At 40.3% G+C, this 20,028-nt stretch overlaps 1 protein-coding gene across 14 annotated transcripts in view; it reads left to right on the top strand.

Moving 5' to 3' along the window:
- Positions 1-20,028, top strand: part of BRSK2 (BR serine/threonine kinase 2) — a 324,688-nt gene that overhangs the window by 249,605 nt on the left and 55,055 nt on the right. For all 14 annotated transcript variants that reach the window (XM_052811057.1, XM_052811058.1, XM_052811061.1 and 11 more), the window contains exons 6-9: positions 3,134-3,167; positions 4,060-4,128; positions 7,066-7,212; positions 14,686-14,717. In XM_052811057.1, the coding sequence (XP_052667017.1) occupies positions 3,134-3,167; positions 4,060-4,128; positions 7,066-7,212; positions 14,686-14,717 (282 nt within the window). The remainder of the gene's footprint in view (positions 1-3,133; positions 3,168-4,059; positions 4,129-7,065; positions 7,213-14,685; positions 14,718-20,028) is intronic.

Here is a 20,028-nt window from a genome sequence, read left to right on the forward strand (position 1 = left end):
GATATCTAGCTAGTGTGTGCTGGCAAGAATTCAGAATGGCTATGCCAGGAACCTGTGCTCTCTGGGCAGTTGCAGTGCATCTGTTGAATGATCAAATCTATCCAACTTGTTCAAAGGACTTATTATAGCATTTTCTCCCCCCACTCTCCTAGATTTTAGCAGAATTTCAGTGGTGCCTTGTAAGACACCTAGCAGATTCCACTGCACTCCGGCTGACCTCAGGAGGGTAAATGCTTTAAGTGCATTTGCTAGTGGGACACATAAATAGGTATATACCTGTCTTGGGTTCTTCACAACACTTAACATTCTTCTTTTCAAGGATGTTAGCACAGGAAGCTATCAAGGTGGTTGCATTGCTCAGCATCCACAATTAAGAGTTCTGAAATCTTTGTTGGAGTCATCATGTTCAAATAAGAACTCAGAAGCACTCTGCAAATGGAGACACTGACTCTTCCAGTGCACCCGAGATGGCATGGCCACCCAAAAAGTATTGTGCTGAAGGATGATGCTGAACGGTACAGGATACCGTGCAGGATTTGAGAGGTCTGGCTTAAGTTTCTAGCTTAGCCACAGACACCACCTGCAGTAGCCATTTAATGTACTGTGTGTCTTCGTGACTCACCTTCTGTAGGAAAGGCAATGGTAGCATCGTACCTGACAGAAGCTAAAATGCATGCAAGACTGAGAAACTCAGACACGCTAAGTGGCAGGAGCTCAACAGTTATCTAGATTGTGTCTTCACTCCTTTGTTACCCCCCGATAGGTTTTCCAATAAACCTGGTGTGACTCACTTATATAGAACATGTTAGAACTGGTCTTTCTATTCTGAGGTGACTAAACTGAGTGAATGTCCATGATCTGATGTTTTTTCCAAATTATAGTTGCAGTACTACCTTCCCTACAGCTCCATAGTTCCCTCTTCCACTGTTCTGTCTAAGCAGTCTAGCACTGGTGACAGTTGGCTGTGCTTGTCCAGTCCTGGGTTGCAGTCCCAGTTCTGGTCCTGCTCCTTAATTCTGATCTGTGTGTGCCTTAAGGATGACCTGTACACTATACACCATTTTTATGATAAGAAAAAAAGACACCACCACTCGTTAAGCATTCTCACAAGCATAATTTCACTTGTCTTCTAAAAGCTTGTAAAATCATGCATTAGTCCAGTGATGTAAAATCATGCATTAGTCCAGTGATATGACTCTTTAGTGGTTAAGGCTTTGGGGGATTGAAAAGAACAGGTGTAGAGTAGCTGTTGGATTGCTATAAAGAAGCAAATTTGCAGGGAACAATATAATTTGGAGGGTTGGGAACACATACATAACATTAAGTAATTCGGTGTCTCACTGTGGCCTCACTTTCTCTCCAGCAGTGGCCAGCAATATGCTGCAAGTCCCCCAAATGAGCCCCCGCTTAGTCAAGAAGCCACAATTTTATTAACACTACTGACTGCTTTAGCTTTATTTCACTATGTTGCCATCATGCTCTTTGTTCCTATAGAAGCTTTTTCCCTAAAAGGTTAAAGCCTCGTACAACTCCCAGCATCAGTCAAAATTCAGTCATACAAACTTCTGTGAGGTATGGAAGTTGTGCTGGCATTGCTCTTCTTTTAGTCAGAAGAGTACACTCATGGTGAGGCTCTGGTCACCTTTTTCAAACCGGGGCCAGCTGCAGCTTTTAAAAACGTTAAGTAACCTTGTCCATGTCCAGTAACCTTGTCCATGTCCATATGGCTGCCAGTGACAGAGCTGCCAAGAGAGCCCAGATAGTCTGTCCACCCACTAGGCACAAGTCCATTCTTTTTGCTATCCTAAGGCCCAACTATGGCCAGCTCTCTGAGGGAAGGTTCTGGTTTTCATGATCTGTTTTCACTCTTGAATCGAGGTTTTTAAAATCCAGTCTAAATTAAGACAGTTGGGATCACTACTGAGTGGATAGACCTGGTTAGAATACCTGTGATAACCTCTTAAATGGGGGGTGGGGGAGTATTAAATCTTGTACTAAACTTCTGAATTCCATCTTTCCTGAAATATGTGAGGGATCAGCTGCATTTCTCTCTCCTTGCTTAAGTTTTGCTGTCAAGGTAGCTGCAGTCCCAAGTGTACCCTGATGTTATTATCATCGTCTGCCAAAAGCTGTGATACCACATCAGGGCGTTCCATGCCCACAGGATGATATTTTGCCATAAGATAAGTGTAGTGTGTATGGAAATTCAATTAATGGGCTGTCTCACTGGGCATTAATGTAGCATCCTAGCACAAAGCTAACCTCACTGTGCCTCTGTTTTGCTCATTACTTTGTGAGACAGGTATTGCCCAGCCATGATTGCATTTGTCACAAGAAACAAATGCACAAATGAAGACAGGCTTAGGGACTGCTGGGAGGTGTCAGTATAAACAATAGCATGATTTGCCCACAGGTCTCAGACAGTTTGCATCCCTTTTACTTGTCAAGTTACTTTAATGAAGGCTATAAAATAAATAGCTGTGGCTATAATCTTTAGGAATTAAAATGATTACCTGGGAAGTTGAAGTAATTAACTATTCTCAGCCAGAGATATATGGGTAGAAGGATGCAAAAAGAATATATTAATTCACTAGGTAGTGTACTACTGTCCATCCTTTTTATTTTTTTGAAAGAAAAAAAAAATTGCATGTTGAATCATGTACTGGTGGCTTTTATGACCATTAGAATAATTGAGAGCAATCGTAGCAGAAGAGATGCAAGACATGGTTTAGGGATGCATGTGTTTGGTCTGAAAATATTGTTCTGTCTCTTTTCTGATAAAAGGCTATCCAGCGTGGGCCTCCCTTCTAATTAGATACAAGGCCTAGTTAAAGGGTGGGATTAGAGGGCTGGAATTCTATATAATCACAGAATATGCCTGGTCTTCTCTTCCTTCCTTGCTTTTAAGAAATTCTTAGTAGAGCCATGGAACTTTGAATTATGTTGCTTCTTGACCATTTTCTGAGTTTCTTAGAAATATGTTGTCATTGAGGTAAGGAAAAAAGTGCTGGTTTTGCACACTTGCATTCTGTATAAGCGAGCCAATCATGATTCTGCTAAACAAAATGGAAATGCACGTAATCCATAAATACAAGGCTGTTACATGCTCATTTGACTGTATTTTATGTTTCAGATCACCACATTATGCTTGCCCTGAAGTCATCCGGGTAAGTTGGTTAACATTAGTGTGTATAAATATATTTTTTAAAGTGTCAATCATTGCAAGTACACAGACAGACCCTCTGTACAGGAAATCTGGCCAAGGCAGACAGCATTGGAAAGGACACAAGGAACGTAACTATGGTTTTGTTTGTTTGGCTCAGCCCTGAACCAAGCCGCATAGACCGTATGAGGGAAATGATCGTGTGTTATTCTCACAGTACCCTTCATGCCATGTGATCCGACAGAAATACAGTAGCCTCGTTTAACTTGATCTTTCCACCCAGGGGATGCAGTCCCCTACGCTTTCCTGTCTCTGCTGTAGCTGTCATTTCAGTAGAAGAGCTGGGGTTGCCTGTCAGTGATGTTGGCCATTAAATGATATGAACTATCCTTTCCCTCTACTCTCCCTTTGTCCTCTGAAAATAAGATTTCAGTGGCCAAGATTGCCCTGTTCTAAAGCATATCTTTAATGTAAAGCCAAGCAGGAAGCATACAGAAGCAACTGTCCAGACAATACTATGAGTTCACAAGTAACATGACTGGTGACAAGCTCCCTGAAGAACCAAGGAAGAGAAAAACACCTTCTTGACGTCCTTAATACACCTCTGACACGGTTTAAGTGCCAGGTCTGATCATTTGTGAGCTGTCGACCGTTCCTGCCCTGCTCCCCACTTCTGAGCCTATTCTCGCAGATCCCAGATAAGACTGTAAACTGATGTTCATAAAAATTCTATTAATGGGCTGTGTCATGGCCTCCAAGTTGGGAAGGCCACCTTGGGAAGCAGGTGGCTGAATTAAAATGTGGGGTTTCCCATTCTTCCCTCTCTTGTTCTTCAAGGATAATTAATTCATTTGCTAGTGAGCAGTCTTTTGAACGTCTGTGTCATTGCTGCGCAGGGTGAAAAATATGATGGAAGGAAAGCAGACGTCTGGAGCTGTGGAGTCATTTTATTTGCATTGCTCGTGGTGAGTCATCTTCCTTGCGCTATCCTTTAAAAAGAAAAGAAAAATCTGAAAATTCTGCTGTATTTAATGGCGATTCTATTGACATCATGTACAGATGGGTTTTTTAGTTCCCCTGTTTTTGTATCTCTCAGTTGCATCCTTTCCTCTTATTTCTACATCAGTCCCAAAGGAAAAGCATGAGGAATATTTCACTGCTGCTTTGAAATGCTGCTGCCCTGCACAGGAAAGCATAGACAAGCGTCAAAAACTTGTCTCCATAAATGCTCTTTGCTGTGTTGTGATACTGCAGCATGTTTTTTGATGGCAAAGGATGTGCAGGGTTGCCACTCCAGGATACAGAGAGCATCCAATAAGTTGTCCTTCACAGGATCAAAATATGGCTGGGTTTAGGAAGTGTTCTGTTTTCTCTGCTGTATGTATGTATGTGTTTCAGTAGGTATATGCATACATTAACTGCAGTGTTTTATCAAGAGAAGATTTGAGTGCAACAATTTTGTTTCGTGCAAGTATCAAGCTACATTTTAATTTGGTACACTTGGGAATATAAAAGTGAGCCAGTAGTACAAAGTTTAAATTAGTTTCCATCTGGCTCAGTAATACTTTCTTTAGTATTCAAAATGTGGTATCTTGTAACTTATCCTTCTGTCGATCAAAGTTTCAATTCTCTGTGGAATTTACTCTGATTTGCAGTGGTAATGTAATACTCCTAAACATACAACAATTGGATGTCCAGCTGGGGGCAGATAGGCTTGGCATTTGTTAGCAATTTCCATAGTATAATGTAGGAAAATATAGTTTATGTTTATATAAGCGTATACCATGTACAGATTGAATACTGTATATGAGAATAGATTTTATGTGCATGTTAAGTTTTTTTTAGCTGTAATAGTTCAGATGATCATCTACAGTTATAAAAATAACAGGCCTGAAGTAAAATTTTGATGTCCTCGTACATTTATTAGTAAACCTAATTACTTCACTTAAGTGTTTTATTTTGACAAAAGCACTTGTACAATGTACAGTCAGAATTAGATTCTGCACATTATTTTTGTTTAAAATACTTGAAAATTTTAAAGGAATTTTTTTTCAAAAAATGTGATAATTGTATTAATGGCCCGAATCAAAATAACCTTGAAGTAATCTCAGTATGATGCTCTAATTCACCTTAACTGATCTTACTCTTTTTTTCTTTTTAGTCATTACAATTCACTGACATTTTTGAAGTTTTAGATTTTTTATCTTGATGTTGCCAGGGAAGAATTTTAACTATCTCACTAGATAGCACCTGGTCATCTATTGCTCCTGAGCAGCTATTTTCATGGCTGATAAAATAGAACTGTATAATGAGCTCTTAATATAACTTCTTGAATTTGTAAAAATAGAAGAGAGAATGTGTCAAGATGGTTAGGATTTGTAGGAGTGGGCTTTTCATTTCAGGGGGATTCTCTCTCAAGATTTGGTATCTCTCTGTTGCTGCATCTTCAACTGTTCCTACATATATACATGAGCCTGAAAAACGATTGAAATAAGTCTATTATTGACGGAGAGTGCAGAGCTCTCCAGTTAATTATGTCAGGACAAACCCTACAAAAAGTCTCAAGCTATAATAGCAGGTGGTAGTAATAAAAGAGCTGTAGTTGTTACCTTCAGGAAATGCCACAAAGCAGCCTTGCTGACTTCATCGTGGCTTAAATTGCATTAGCCAAAGTACTGAACTATCAGAATTGATTTTCCTTTAAGTCTGGAACGGTTAGGAAAAGAGTAGGTAACTCAGGGGATTGGTTACAGAAGGCAAGGAGACTCTCTCTCTTCAAGGCCACTTGAATGAACAAACGACAGTAAATAGTGCCCAGTAGTGGTTGCCATCAGGTGGGCTTTCTGAGGCTTCTGTAAATGGAGCTGTTGGTCTCCGTAAACCATAGACACAGGATTGCTTATACAGATGCACTACTTGCTGTAGTAAGAGCAGTGCCAGAATTGACAACTTAAAGCTTCATTATCACAGCAGCTGACAGCTTGCAGCTTCCCACAAACCATCCTGGAAATCAAGGAAGCTCGGCACCTAGAATTAGGCAGTGAAAGAAGGAAGTGAGAATATCTAGAAAGGTGCAGACTTGCTATAAAAGAGTATCAGCTTCAGTTGGTGGAGTTATCCTAAAGATTTCAACTTCTTTTTTTCCTTTTTGTCCTTGCAGCAAGGATAGGTCTTTTGCTGCTTTTTGTGGCAAGCTGATGATCTATTCAAAATGTAATTTCAGCTAAAAAAACCTCAAGCCATTCATGTAAGTGAGCTACAGTAGGGAAGCAATAGGAACTGATGACCTGACTACAGCATGGGAACTGGATGGAGTATATTAAACAGGTAGAATGTCTGCTGCTTCCAAAGGCTAATGTTGGTTAGGGTTTCTTTCAGCTGTGTCATTTCACTGCTCCATCAGAAAGAGGATGTTCTTTACTGAAAGCCTCTCAAATTCCGTTCACCTCCTTTTCAATGTCTGCAATAAATGTGTCTCAGGAAGATTAAAAATAAGGAGACGATAAACATTGCTGCTGTGAAAGTATGCCCAGGAGGAATACCAGCAGATCAAAAGCTTGAGCTGAATTTAAGTGAATCCATGCATCTTTGGTGAATTTGCCTGGAAAGGCAATTTCATATTTTGTATTATGTTTTATACTGGTAGTCATTTTCTAATTAAAGGTCTAATAAAAAAACTATGTCCTCAGTTTTGTTTCCTATGTTGGAGAAAATACAGCGGTACTAAGAAATTATTCATTTTCAATGGATAAAAAGGTTTTTCAGTTATTATAATAATTCCTTGTGAGCTGACTTCCTCTTTTCCATTCTCTCAGCATGTTTATCCTGGCTTTTCTCCTTTTGCCCTCTCTAATTCACTTTTGTTCTTCTCTCCCATCCACCACTGTGTCATATTCCTGCAGGGTGCTCTGCCTTTCGATGACGACAACTTGCGGCAACTGTTGGAGAAGGTGAAACGTGGAGTGTTCCACATGCCACATTTTATCCCCCCAGACTGTCAGAACCTTTTGCGGGGGATGATTGAAGTGGACGCCTCGAAACGTCTCACGGTAAGAAGGCATTTGCTGCAAGTCATGTGAGCAAGGCTTCATTTGTCACGTTGTTGCATTTGCGGTTGAATAACTAAGGTAGTGTTGATTTACTGCCGCTCCTGTGTGTTTCCTCATGGGTAAAGAATGAGTGGAAGTGTTGGAGTCTTTGGGAAGAAGTTAATTACCTTCTCTTTTGAATCATGAGGGCGGATTACCTTTGTGTCTCTTCTCTAGCCTCCTAATTCTCCGTTATATGTAACAGTGGTCATTTAGAAGAAAACCCTTATAATGTCATCACAGTGCTACTGACCCATTAGCACATTTTGGAGTCTACCTCAGTTGTCTGGCTCTCCTGGCTGGTACAGCAGTTTGTCAGGGACGTGATATAACTGTTTGAAGGTCAAAACTGTTATTTGAAGCTTTGCTATTAAACAGAGTATGCTTTTCTTACATTTCTGACAAAAGTGATGGCCTCTCACTTCATGCCACACAACCTGCATTGTATTCTATCCTGCATTTGCTCTGCATTATCCTCTAGCAGCCTTCAGAGCAAGTGTCTTGCAGTCTGCTCTTTCATCTTGTGCCCTGGGGTCCTGAGCACGATTAGGCCCACAGTGTGGAGCTCCTGGCATTCAGCACTGAGTCTTTGCATCTAGGATACATCCCATCACTACAACAGAGACCCTGCAAGGGTGAGCACTGTGTAGTGATTGTATCCTTCATTAACACTGTGTTAATGTTTTGGGGAATTAAAAAAAATTAGCAATTAAAATCATTTTGGAAAGCAAGATTGCCTGCTTGTCAGTGGAGGCGTCTGCCTTTATGGGTACATTGCCCTTGTAAATCCTATTGTCAGGCTGTGGTGATGATTTTATACAGATTTACTAAGCTCACAGATTCTGAGTGGGAGTATGTATAAAGAAATGTAAATTTAAAACTCCTCCTGGTTCTTCAGTCTGCTAAAATATTTATAAATAAACTCTCAGATCACTGCTTGGCCTCTCTGCTGAGATTGCTAACAGCAGCATCAGTCTGTGCCAGCTGTGATGGTGCTTTCGGGATGCAGACACCTGTCTGCTAAGAAGTGAACTGAAACTCCCTTCACAACTCTCTTTACAGTATTACCTGACAGCTGCAGCTGGGTTTTTCTTTCATTCATTACAAAACCAGGTCATGCTCTATTTGGTGATGCAGGTGAAAAGTTCTTCATGCTGTTATTACTAGTATCCCTACTTTTGCAAACCCAGAAGCCATCACGTTTGCAGTACGTAAGTAGCAGTGATTGGAAGAAAAACCCATCAAAATATTAGGCACTTTAAAAGGCCTTTTTTGAACAGATTTTTAAAGAAAGAAAAACTATTTTTCCAAGTATTTTCGTGGAAAGAACACTGCAGAGGTTAGGGCTATACCTTGAGATGTGAGACAGCTGTTCTTCATGATCAAGAAAGTCACCATGTCCCTCTCTAGCTTAGTTTCCTTTCCATAATGTAAACATAACAGTTTTCCTGTTGTGGTTTTTTTTTTTCTGTCAGAGATCTTAGTGCTGATTTTTGAGTATGCCAGGGAGCAGATCATCAGATCTTCTTCAAATTGTCCTGAATGAGTTTTTCCATAGAGCATAGTTCCTAAATGTTTTGAATTGTGCAATACAGCAGAGAATGTACACGCGTAAGAGAGAAAACAGTTAAGGTAAATCAAGGTCCCAGAGTGACAGCCCCCCCTCCTTTTCTTGATCAAAATTAAGCTCATATTTCCTTAGGGAGGAAAAAAACCCAGATCAGATAGTTATTGACAAGCACTAGCCAGTGAATTGTGAATAAGAATTTGAAGTAAAACATATTCAAGAGCTGAGAGCCGGGAGGAAAAAAGGATAGCTCTTTGTTATTAGCTGCAATGTTATTTTCATTATTTTAGGGTCTCTCGGTTTGCTGTCCCTGCTACTGTCACACTTCATGCTGTTAACGTGCTGGTTGCGTAGATTGCCAGGCGGAAGGGAGCTCTTTGTTTACTGCACAGGAGCTAGGAATATATAGTTCATTTTGAGGAGAGATCTGAATTCTATTTTAGCTGTGTCCTGTGAAAAAGGGTATAAATATGGGTTTATTTGGAAGGCTTTATTCCTAGAAAATATCTCACTTGAAGCAATTTGATATTTATACAAAGATCTGAGCAAAGTTGTGGCTTGGGTACAATAAGTACAGATGTAGCTGTTACCATTACTGATCATTTGCTCAATATCTCACTGGTGAATTTAGCAGAAAAATGTAGTGAAATGTAAGGTCACTAGAATTTTTTTCTTTCATTTTTTCCTTCCCCTCTCTGCTTTGTTCCTTTTTTTTATCTCTTTTCCTTTTCATCCAACTGCATTTCCCTCCCTCCAGTAATTGCCATTTCACAGCACACCCACACCTTCCCCAGTCCATCTGTTAAAATGATCAACAAAAACAGAACTAGCATTCACATTTAACTGTCATCATTCGGCTTCAGTGTTTCTTAGAGCTTGAGAGGATTAATGGAGAGGAGGGTACTCAGAATTATTGCTGCTGGCCCTTTCCTGCCTTAAGAAATAGGCGTTACCTTTCTTTGTATATGATTCATTTATGGAAAGAAGACTTTATTATATCTCAGTGGAATACTGTTCACGCTCACCATATATTACGTAGCCTCAAGTATGGTTAGTGGGACATCCTTGACCACTCTCCTTTACCGGGCCTGTTTTACTAAACATGCTTTAAAATAAAAGAATCAATGTTTTTCTTTCAGTACACTGCAACAGTTGATGCTAGCTGCTGGTCGTGATATTGCTGACCACCCGTATTCATGAAAGATGAAATCAAACAAAGAATGAGTACTGAGGTGGTCAGCATTTGAGAGAGCCTGTCTGAATAGCACAGCCTAAAAGAGCTCCACTTAGTCTACACAGATGATGTCTAAGAAAGGTTGTACTGGTCATCTGCATATTCATGAGAGGTAATTACTAGGGAGAGAAGGATTATTTAAACTAAAGGAAGGTACTGGCACAAAAACAAATGTATGTCAAATGGCCTTACATGAAAGTAGGCTAGAGATTAGCAGAAGCACTTTAGCCATATTAGTGGGGTTCTGGGACAGCTTTCTAGTAGGATGTGTTGGGAAGGAAAAGTGAACTAGTTTTAAGTTTGAGAAGGTTTATGGAAGACAATGAGTGCTCTCGGTGCCTGCAGTACTGCAGGATGAGGTTTCTTTCAGTTATGTGCTCTTCAGAAAGTGAATGTTTTTTTCCTTGGAGGTTTCAAATGATTCAGCATCTCTACAGTGGAGAATTACAGCTCCTGTAGTGGAATCCATTTACATTCGCAGCCAATACTTTCTTCTACAGAAGCACAAAGGCAAAGGGGGGAAAGTAAGGAGCTTTTGGTCCACTTTCCGTTTAAAGATGGATGAACATTATTGAAACTTTGTCTGTAGAACAAGGTGGTTCAGAGCAGGTATTGGAGAATAAGCTATTCTGATAAAGCTGTTATTGTTCCAGTGTTGACCTTTTATTCCAGAGTAGAATGACTTGTCTTCCATGTTGGGTGTCCACGTAGTCTGAAATACCTGTCCCTGAATATTATCCAACTTAAATTACACACATTTTTAGAATCTTCTCTCTGCTCTCTGATTCTGTTTTTTCTTGGGTCTAATGTATGCTAATGATGGACCACAGTATCTAAAGAATATTAAAAAAATGAACAAGGGAAAACTCACCTGATTCCTTCTGCATTTTTCTAGAAGATCTTACAGTAAGGTGCCTATCATATCATCTAAATTATCTCACTTTACTACCTGTAGAATGGAGGTAATTGTCCAGTTGATGTATTTAGGCTGTAAGCTCTTGGCTGCCAAGGGCCTATTCATGCACTGTGCACGTACCACAGTGATACCTTGCCCTTTTCAAGGTCCGTGGAGGCTGCTATAGTATGGGTGCTACTACTGATACAGATAATGGTTTTACCAGTACTGTTTGCACTGCCAGCTTGAATCCTTTGGTCAGGAAAAGCCTCTACCTTGACATTATACAGTAGGTTTAAAGCTCAGACTAGAGGATCTTCTGAATGAAGAAGATTCATCTGAGATATGGGTCGATTTAGTGCCCAGATGGGTTTGAGGCTGTTCCCTTTCTGGACAGGGAAGTTTGAAATTTGACATGAGTTCTAGTCCAGAAGCCCTCATCCATATCCACAGACTTTGAGAAAGTTTTTCTTTAGGTCAGAACTTCTTAGCTTGGCAACCACTCTGCTGAGATCAGTGCTGAGGATGTAGACAGCGCTGTCTTGTTTTCCATCTGCCTGTCTGTCTCCATCTGTTGTTCCCTGCCTTAGAATTCAGACGTAAGCTCCTTGGGGGAGGAGACCTCTTTTTCTGATGAGCTTGTACAGTTCTGTATCACAGTGGGTCTCTCATCTGTGAGTGGGGCTCCTAGATGCTACTTTAGTATACAATTTTAATATATTTTGGAAGTATTTTTACATAAACCCATGATAAAGTAATTCCCCCTCTCCTTCCATTACAGCATTTTAGCTTGCAGAAGTCTCTCCTCTGACTGTGCACGTGCAATGGATCTGAGCATGTTTTGTTGTTTCAGAGATGGCATCACGAGACAATTGCCTGCGGTGGCTAGGAGATACTAGGAAGCAGCATTTTTACAGCTTCCATGAAATGGCATTAAATTTGGCAAACTCATGTGCAAACAGCAAGAAGAACCCTCTGGGAAGGGTTGTTAAATGCCTTCGTCACTTAAATGCATTTAAACATTGTGTTTAAATGAAGGCAGGAGGAGTGAGATTAGCTCCCACTGTGTATCTCCCTCCCTTGCATTGCATAGTAAAAAGCATACAGACTTCTCCTTGTCAAAACCAATCGCCCTCCCATAACCCTCTTGTCACTTTAATGCAGATGAAAAGCAACAAAGCATTAATTAATTACCTTTAAAAAAGCAGTGAAGATGTTGGCAGCAGCAAGCACACTTGTAATGACATTTCAATGCAATTACATTTGAATCAGAATAGAAATTGGTTTTGTAGAATACTTTTCGTATCTGGGACATCCCAACGTACTTCACAGCAGTGGTTTTGATGTGGATTGAATGGCAGATGTGTAGGTAAACAGCAACCATGAGAGCTCTCATACACCTTCAAATGTATATCAAGGTGCTACAGGGCTTCTCTTTCAGAAAAATGCTATGGGTTCATGAGCTTGAAGGAGGTTGATCAGCAGGGTTGGGCAGAAGGGATTTCTCTTTGACATCTTCTCTGAAGGAGCCCAGAGGTTCTGTGACTAAGACATGAAGTGGTGACCTTCCTTTCTTCCCCCTCTCTGACTCAGAACATGAAGTGCTGTTGTCTGCTTTGCCATGGCATTTCTGCATATCAGAGGCACAAAAGAACAATGTGACCCACGGAGACAGAAAATGCAGCAGGAGAAGCAAGCATGAAAGAGGCTTGGACATCACTTAGCTGTATCATCTGCATCTTGTCTGAAACCATTAATGTCTCTAACCCTCCATGTGGTGTATATGAAATAACGAGTAGATACGCATCTCATAGGGTAGTTTTACTGAACAAAGGAGGTACGGTACACTCCTTAGCAGATCCTCACAGTACTATGGACCTGATAAGTAACGATGCTAAAATCCTGTCCCATGGAAACTGTACAAAAGAGGTTCTTCTTATGTTCTGTGTTTGTACCTCAGCTTGCAAAGAACCAGGAGGAAGAGGGCTGCATCTCCACACTGTTGGGGGAACACCCATAACCTGTATCTTATCTGGAGTTAAGCTGGTCAGGGGAGATGGCAGTGTGTCAGGAATATTCCACCTCTCTCTTAATAGTGCAGGGACGAAAGGCCTACCTAATGCAAGGGAAGTTGTGATGAAGGGAAATTATTGTGGCAGAATTGAGGCCACAACTGGAAGCTGTGCAAGTCTGCCTGGGCCCATGGATATGTGTACTGGAGGGCATTCGTGCTCCGAGCACCTGAGCTGGTTAGAAGACAGCTAGATAAGCGAGTACCAACTGTACCTCTGATTGCAGTGTTGATATAGTCTTGGTTTTAAAGGAGGCTGTTTGTCTCTCATACTGATGCCTGCAGCCTCCTGTCATGCTTTCCTAAGCTGCATTCCCTTGTTTCTTTATTTTCAGGAAAAGCCCTGTCTCACTTAAAAAATGATCTTATATAGAGCTGACCTCAGGTCTTCCTGGTCTCCCAGGCTCGGAGCTGTTGTTCCATAGCACAGAGGTCTCTGATTCCTTGCTCTCTGTGGCAAACACCTACTTTCTATCTCTGAGATTTTGTTGTTTGTCCGTTCCTCTTTTTTTTCTTTTTTTTTTCTCTCTGATTCTCATTGTTCTGGAATTGAAGTGGAAAGTAATAAGAGCAGGACAGCTGTCACCGTTCTTCCTGACCAGTTTAATGGGTCTATGGTTTCATCTTATAGCTGTTAGCACTTGAGTTTCCTTCCAGGTCTCCCCTGCCTCTCACCTGCGTGTTGCACAAATGCAAGCCTATGTGCAGTGAGCGTGCATATTGTTCTGCACGTACAAAGGTGCTTCGTAGTGAGGAATATGAGAGATATTGTCCACATAATGAATAATCCCTGGGCATCTATAAAAAGTTCTTTTCTACTGTGATGATGCTTCAAAAAAACCAGATTAGGAAGGTTCTGCTCTAAGTATATCATATGAACAGTTTGTTCTCTGCACGGTTAAGAGCTTCTCTTGGAAAAAGGGTGTTGCTTTCTTTTCCCCCATGCTTGTGGAAAACATGGTCATCGTGTAACATTTGCTGGGATCTGCCACTGTTCAGCTTTGATCAGTCCTTCATTACACAGTAAAATGCTCATGTGTAAAACGGGGAAGTAAAAGAAATTTGCAGTCTGGTGTTCAGGTGCTGGAATAAAAAATGGTATTATTTTGACATAGAACCTTATTCTACTAGGTCTTTAGATTTTAATATTAAATGTGAAGCCAATCAAGAATGGGTCCTGGTAGAAGGTCATATCACACATGAGGAATTTCTTTTGTTTATTCACATTATCTGTTTGAACCTGTTTCTATTTCCTTCTCTCTCTCTTTTTTCCAAAACAAAACTAGAAATTAACTTTAGGTGTAAAGAATCAGCTATTATGCACATACAGAAAGGAGCAGTTTGTTCGCTTCAGTTAGATTATAGAGAGGAAGGGCTTAGGAAGGGAAAAACTTAAATTGCCAAAACACTTGTCTGTGAAGCCTTGTACTTACTCATTTTGCTGGGATTTGTTCCTGAGTGATTCCTTATGTCTGGAATTATAGCCTCATTTCCAGTGGGGTGGGTGAGGATGAGCATGCTCTTTATGCAGCATAAAGTTCCTGTTGTTTGCACACATCCATCTCTGGAATGTTGGACTTACTTGAATAAGCCTTTAATAAGGATGTCTTGTGGAGTTACCTTTTCTGTTTTACAGCACTGATTGCTTGTTTTCTTCTCATTTACAGCTAGAACATATTCAGAAACACATCTGGTATATGTAAGTAACACTTTTTTAATTCACTTTTGCATGCATTTATTATTGGTTCTGTTACAGGAGCTGATATTCTAGTGATCTCTAAAGAGAGAGACTGGAGTTTGAAAGCAGCTTTCATACAGGTGGAGAAAGGGGTAGAGGACAGAAAGGCATCTAATTTTTTTTTTACCCTTTGCTACTCATATAATTTCATCTATATATGGTTCAAGCCGGGAACTTTTTATACAGTGGCTAACAATTGTTTGAAATAAGACGTTCAGTCCAGCAACTTTCTGTGTTAAAAAGATACCTGCAAGTGATCAGCAAAAAAACCCCCAACTAACAGCCATGTTTAGTTTGCTATCCAAGTGCTACAGACAATCCTTTGTAATACCTTCTTGACAAGAAAGCTTTCATTTGTTCCTTCTTGGTATCTTGGCTTTTCTCTGAAGTAGAAACAAAAATGATGATATTGATAAGTAAGCACCTGTGAACAAGAGCTTTTCTGTCTCATAATCCCTACTCCTTCTTCGCAGCAAGCTAAGAGGCTGCTCCTGACCTTGTAACCTGTTGATGTGAGAGTAGTTCTGTGACTTGATTAAAAGCAGCAGTCTTGACAGTGAAACAGGAGGTCCGTGAGAAAAGTATGCACCTGTCTAGTGGTTTGGGTATAAGGAAGTTTGATGGCTTTTAAAAGTGACCTTGCACTTTGTGTAGCCTTAATAGTATTTCAAGAAACCTAAGTAAATAACTTTTTTTTTTTTTATACTGATGATAACCTAATCAAACTAAGGAGCATAATTCACATATTAAACAAGGGAATGATGGTTTGATACATGCTTCTTGGGGTCAGCATACCTACAGGTTCCCCAGGTGGGTGATAAGGAAAGTTCTGCCTTCATAATCCTATCATTGCTCTTGGGAAATACTTGAGGATGATATGAACTGATATTTAAGCCTGTCACCAGGAAACAAATAAACTTTTGGTTTTGTTTTGTTTTCTCTAATTCTATCTTATGGGCAATGTTCACTTCTGGATTTATCTGACTTTGATAGGACCTGAGGGCGTTCAGCAGTTTGTTGAATAACATGTTTTTTTCTTAGTTCAGCTGAAATGGTGGCAGCACTCTGCCCATGGCTTTTTCATGCTCTCTCCAGTTACCAGTTGACATGGCACTTTTTTAAACCAAAGGAGGACTGGAGTGTTGTTTGCTGCAGGTATTATTTTTCTTTTAAACTCTCATGGATAAATGTAGGAAAAATGGAGGGGGGAAATCTCTAATTGTAATCTCTGAAATACCCCTCCTATAATGTCCTACTAGCAATTCCAGAAGTAAATGCTGTTTACATCAGACTGGACAGCTGATCCCCTCTGTTTCTTCATGGAGTGAAATCAGCTGACTTTCTCTGCGCTTTAATCAGAACTGGAATAGGAAATCAAATGAAATGTCATTGATCACTTATAGTATTATTCTAACTCTCCTGAAGATTTTTGCCTGGAAGTTTTCACCTGTCGAAGCACTGTTGTCCCAGGCTCACATGTACAATTAGGCAGGTGTTATTTCATGACTGTATTCTAGATTTAGAATTTGAAGATTTTTTTTCTTTGCAGACGTGTTTGAACATTTTCGTGTACTTCTTGATGAAGGTCAGACTCTCTGATGATTGACACAGTAAACAGTTTTTTACCCCAATGGAAATAGCATCCAAGGCTGTTTTCAGAAGTAGAAACTGAGTTTCGCAAAAGCAAGTCTCCCCTAGACTCCCGGTGCAGTCAATGCAGAGAGAGAAAAGCTCTTCCAGAAGTCTGTTCAGATTGCCTAAAATGAAGTTTCTGCTCAAAATAGCTTTTTTACTGAGTCTCTTTCTCATTTTCTCTATACTGCCCATGGATTGACTCAAGGAGGTTAACCTCCTTTGGCTAAATTTAGTCTGTGAATAACCCTGCTACCTCCAAAATTCAACTACTTTCATCACAGCCTCTTTGCATTCATTTTGCCTGGAAATATTGATGCTGACAGAGAAGGAGGGATTGTAAGTGTTTTACTCCGTGGCTGTTTTGCTCACGTCTTTCATTTTTTCTTTATTTCATGTAACACTGCTATTCTATGTAAAATCTTCATTCTTTGTCACATATAGATTGCTGACCTGAAAGTTGTACTCAGAACATACAAGTGATTTCACTTAATTCTTCAAATAAATATTAAGGCTACAGTAAAACTGAGGAAAAGATTTAATTGCAAACTAGGCAGGCAGAGAAAGAGGTCTTGAAAGTTGAAATCATGATTCACAAGCCTAAAAAAAGGAAAAAAACAAACCAAAGAGAATCCTTTCATCACCATCACCAACCTCCAGTTCTTCTTGCTCTCCCACCCAAATTAATTCAGTGAGGTTTTTAAAGCCTTTTTAATTGAAATAATTTCTTTTTACCTCAAGCGCGGGTTATCATAAATCAGTAAATAACCAGCGGTTATTTTCACATTTTTTTAATAAAGCAAGAGGGCAAATAAAATTAGCTCTTATGGTAAATACATACTCCTGTAACACTGAGTTATTGCCCGAATTGTGAAGGTACCAAATTCCCTAAAACCAGAAAAAGAATAACTGTACCGGTTCTGCTTTGCTTTGCACTGATGCAAATGTGCATCTCGGTGAGATTCATGAGGGAATTTCATGGAGAGGCTGAAGAAGTCCGCCCTGGTCTGGAATCACAGCCATTGTATGCACCAATTCTCACAAAAGAGAATGGGTTTTAAAGCAGCAATTACATTCATGCGGGCCTTTAAAAAAACATACGTGATTTGCAGTATTCATCGTGTGACATTGTTTGATGTCGATGTGGGCTGAAATGCAACAAATTTGTCACTCTCTGCTAGGCTGAGAATGGAACAGGCAATACAGTCATGCCAATCACAGCCCAGACCCGGTGATTTTCATTTCCTGAAGCATTGAATTGTGTTGCCAAATGACGACGTGCCTCTTTGCAGATTTCACTTGTACCTGATGAGGAGGTGTGAAAATTCCTGACTATGTCTGAGGCTGACCAGGTGCAGGGCATAAGGAAAAGCCACTTTTCATGCACAGACGATGGCAAGCTGTGCTCTCTAGAAATGGCTCCCATGCTGATTGATACAAAAGAAGCTTGCAGGTGATATTCTGCTATAGACTAGGACAACTAGTAGGAAACCCAGATTTTCTGGACATTTTCCAAAACAATAACTCTTTTTAATCTCTTTAAATTACTTTAAGGACATCTGCTTGTGACATAATGAATGATTAATTAATTCAATATTTTTTAAAAGTGAACTGCAGATCATTAAAAAACCCAAAACACTCAGCTGCTGTTCAAAGGTGCATCCTTCAAGAATTTATCTTAATGACAGGGTCATCACTGGCCTTAATAGTGCAAGGTTATGATCTAATCATTGCTTATTACCTGCTGAGACCTACATCCTGATCATAAGAGGTAGGAGTAGCTACCTCTTAAAGACAGGGCACTCAAGGAGTAAGATGTTTCTTTAGTTGAACAAGGATTTTTGAATCTAACCCTTAGATTCAGGACCATCGTGTTATTGCAGAAGACATAGACCTTTCTGCGAGACTCCAAGGGGGCATCAGAAGCTGTGTTTTAGTGGTTTGACACACAAGAACGAATCCCAAGGAGCAGATTCTTTCTCTATCCTGTATATTCTGCTTCCAGCACCCTAAACTGAATAAAACTGAGCAGGGTGTGTGTGAGTGCTCAGTATAAAAGAATTGGGATCTGACCCATGTTGTCATGACCCATGTAATGCGTACTAGAGTCTGACTCCATGACATGTGTCCAGAAAGGGCTGAGCACATTTTCACTGCTTCAAGAGAAGATAAAATGAAAATTTCCGAGGAGTCTTTCTGCAAGTGATGTCCCGCAAACATGGTTAACAGAGCAGATGCCTCACAACTGCATTTCAACTTGCTTAAAAATAAATTGCAAGTAGCACCCAGCAATCTCCCATGATTAAGGTGTAGCATGTAATTGTCCTGTCCTAGCATCAGACCCCTGGCTGCAATGACTTAGTATTGCCTTCTTACCTTGGAGGAGATAATCTGTATTGGCTCTCTTTTTGGTGCACTGGCTGATACCTTGAGCTCATGTGTATGATCCTACCAGAGTTGCTTTCTAACCTACCCAAGAAAAATTAGGGACATTTGAGTTGGAGCTCCTTTTTCTGTGTAGATACTTGGATAGCTCACATCTGAGCCCAGAGCATTTTAAGCTGTGCAAGTAAGTTCACAAGTTGTGTTCACCTTACTTCTGCCAGCATCAAACGGAAGAATCTCTTGCCCAAACACAGCCCCATAATCAGCCAACGCTGACATCTTATGCAGTTTAAATATTCTCGATTCCTGTTGCCCACCCTGGGAGCTTGGACTCAAGTCACACATTTACATCACGTAACGGAAAGGGAGGACCTCACCCACAGAGTAGGAAAACCTCGACATCACACAAAGCATCCATTGAGAAATAGCGAAGATTCAGGGTAGACAGTTTCACCAACCAAAATACCACCACTGCCAAACCCACCTCTTTGGATGCATAGAGTTCACATAAATTGTTCACTGCCTACCTAAACAAAATCAAAGGATATTCAGGGTGCCTGCAATATATATCATTCAGTTGGTTATAGATACCCTGACACCTCGACCTGTTTCTTACAGTAAGGGCCTTTAACTGCAACGAATAATCAATATTTCCTGAGCCTAGTGAATAGGATGAGATAATTATGTAGGAAGCCTGTGTTAATTACTTTTAAAAGAGTAATATGCTCTACCACTAACAGTGTATTCTGAGGTCTGCCACTGACCTCTGGCATCACGCTTGAGCCACAATTTTCAAATTTGCAAGTCTGAAGAGAAGCAGAAATTCTCTCATTTGGGCATGTAAATAAACACCCTGGTTTCTCCAAAAACCTTTTAAAGTGTGTCAAGTGGGGACCTGAACACTGAGATCTCTTAATCACATGGGAAGCTTCAAAGAAAGAAGCTGCTGCAATGCTGGCTGTAATCAGAATTGGTGAAAAACAGTGACGGTTTGTTTGCAGCTCCTTCTTTGAATGAGAATCACTCAGCTTGCACTTTTCAGCCTGATAGCCTGAGGTCTGGCCTGCTGATGAGACAGCATCTCTAAAACCATGTAGTGTTTTATAAATGTTTGGCATTAGGATGCTGAACAGCTGCTTAAATTATGAGGGCACTGGTAAGTGAAGTTCCTACTGCCTTTCTGACTGAACGCAGACATTTCTCATTAAAGACCCAAATCCGCAAGGTTCTGGTCACTCTTAGCCTTCACAGTGGT

Source organism: Harpia harpyja, chromosome 16, assembly GCF_026419915.1.
Source record: "Harpia harpyja isolate bHarHar1 chromosome 16, bHarHar1 primary haplotype, whole genome shotgun sequence".
Classification (NCBI taxonomy): Eukaryota; Metazoa; Chordata; class Aves; order Accipitriformes; family Accipitridae; genus Harpia; species Harpia harpyja.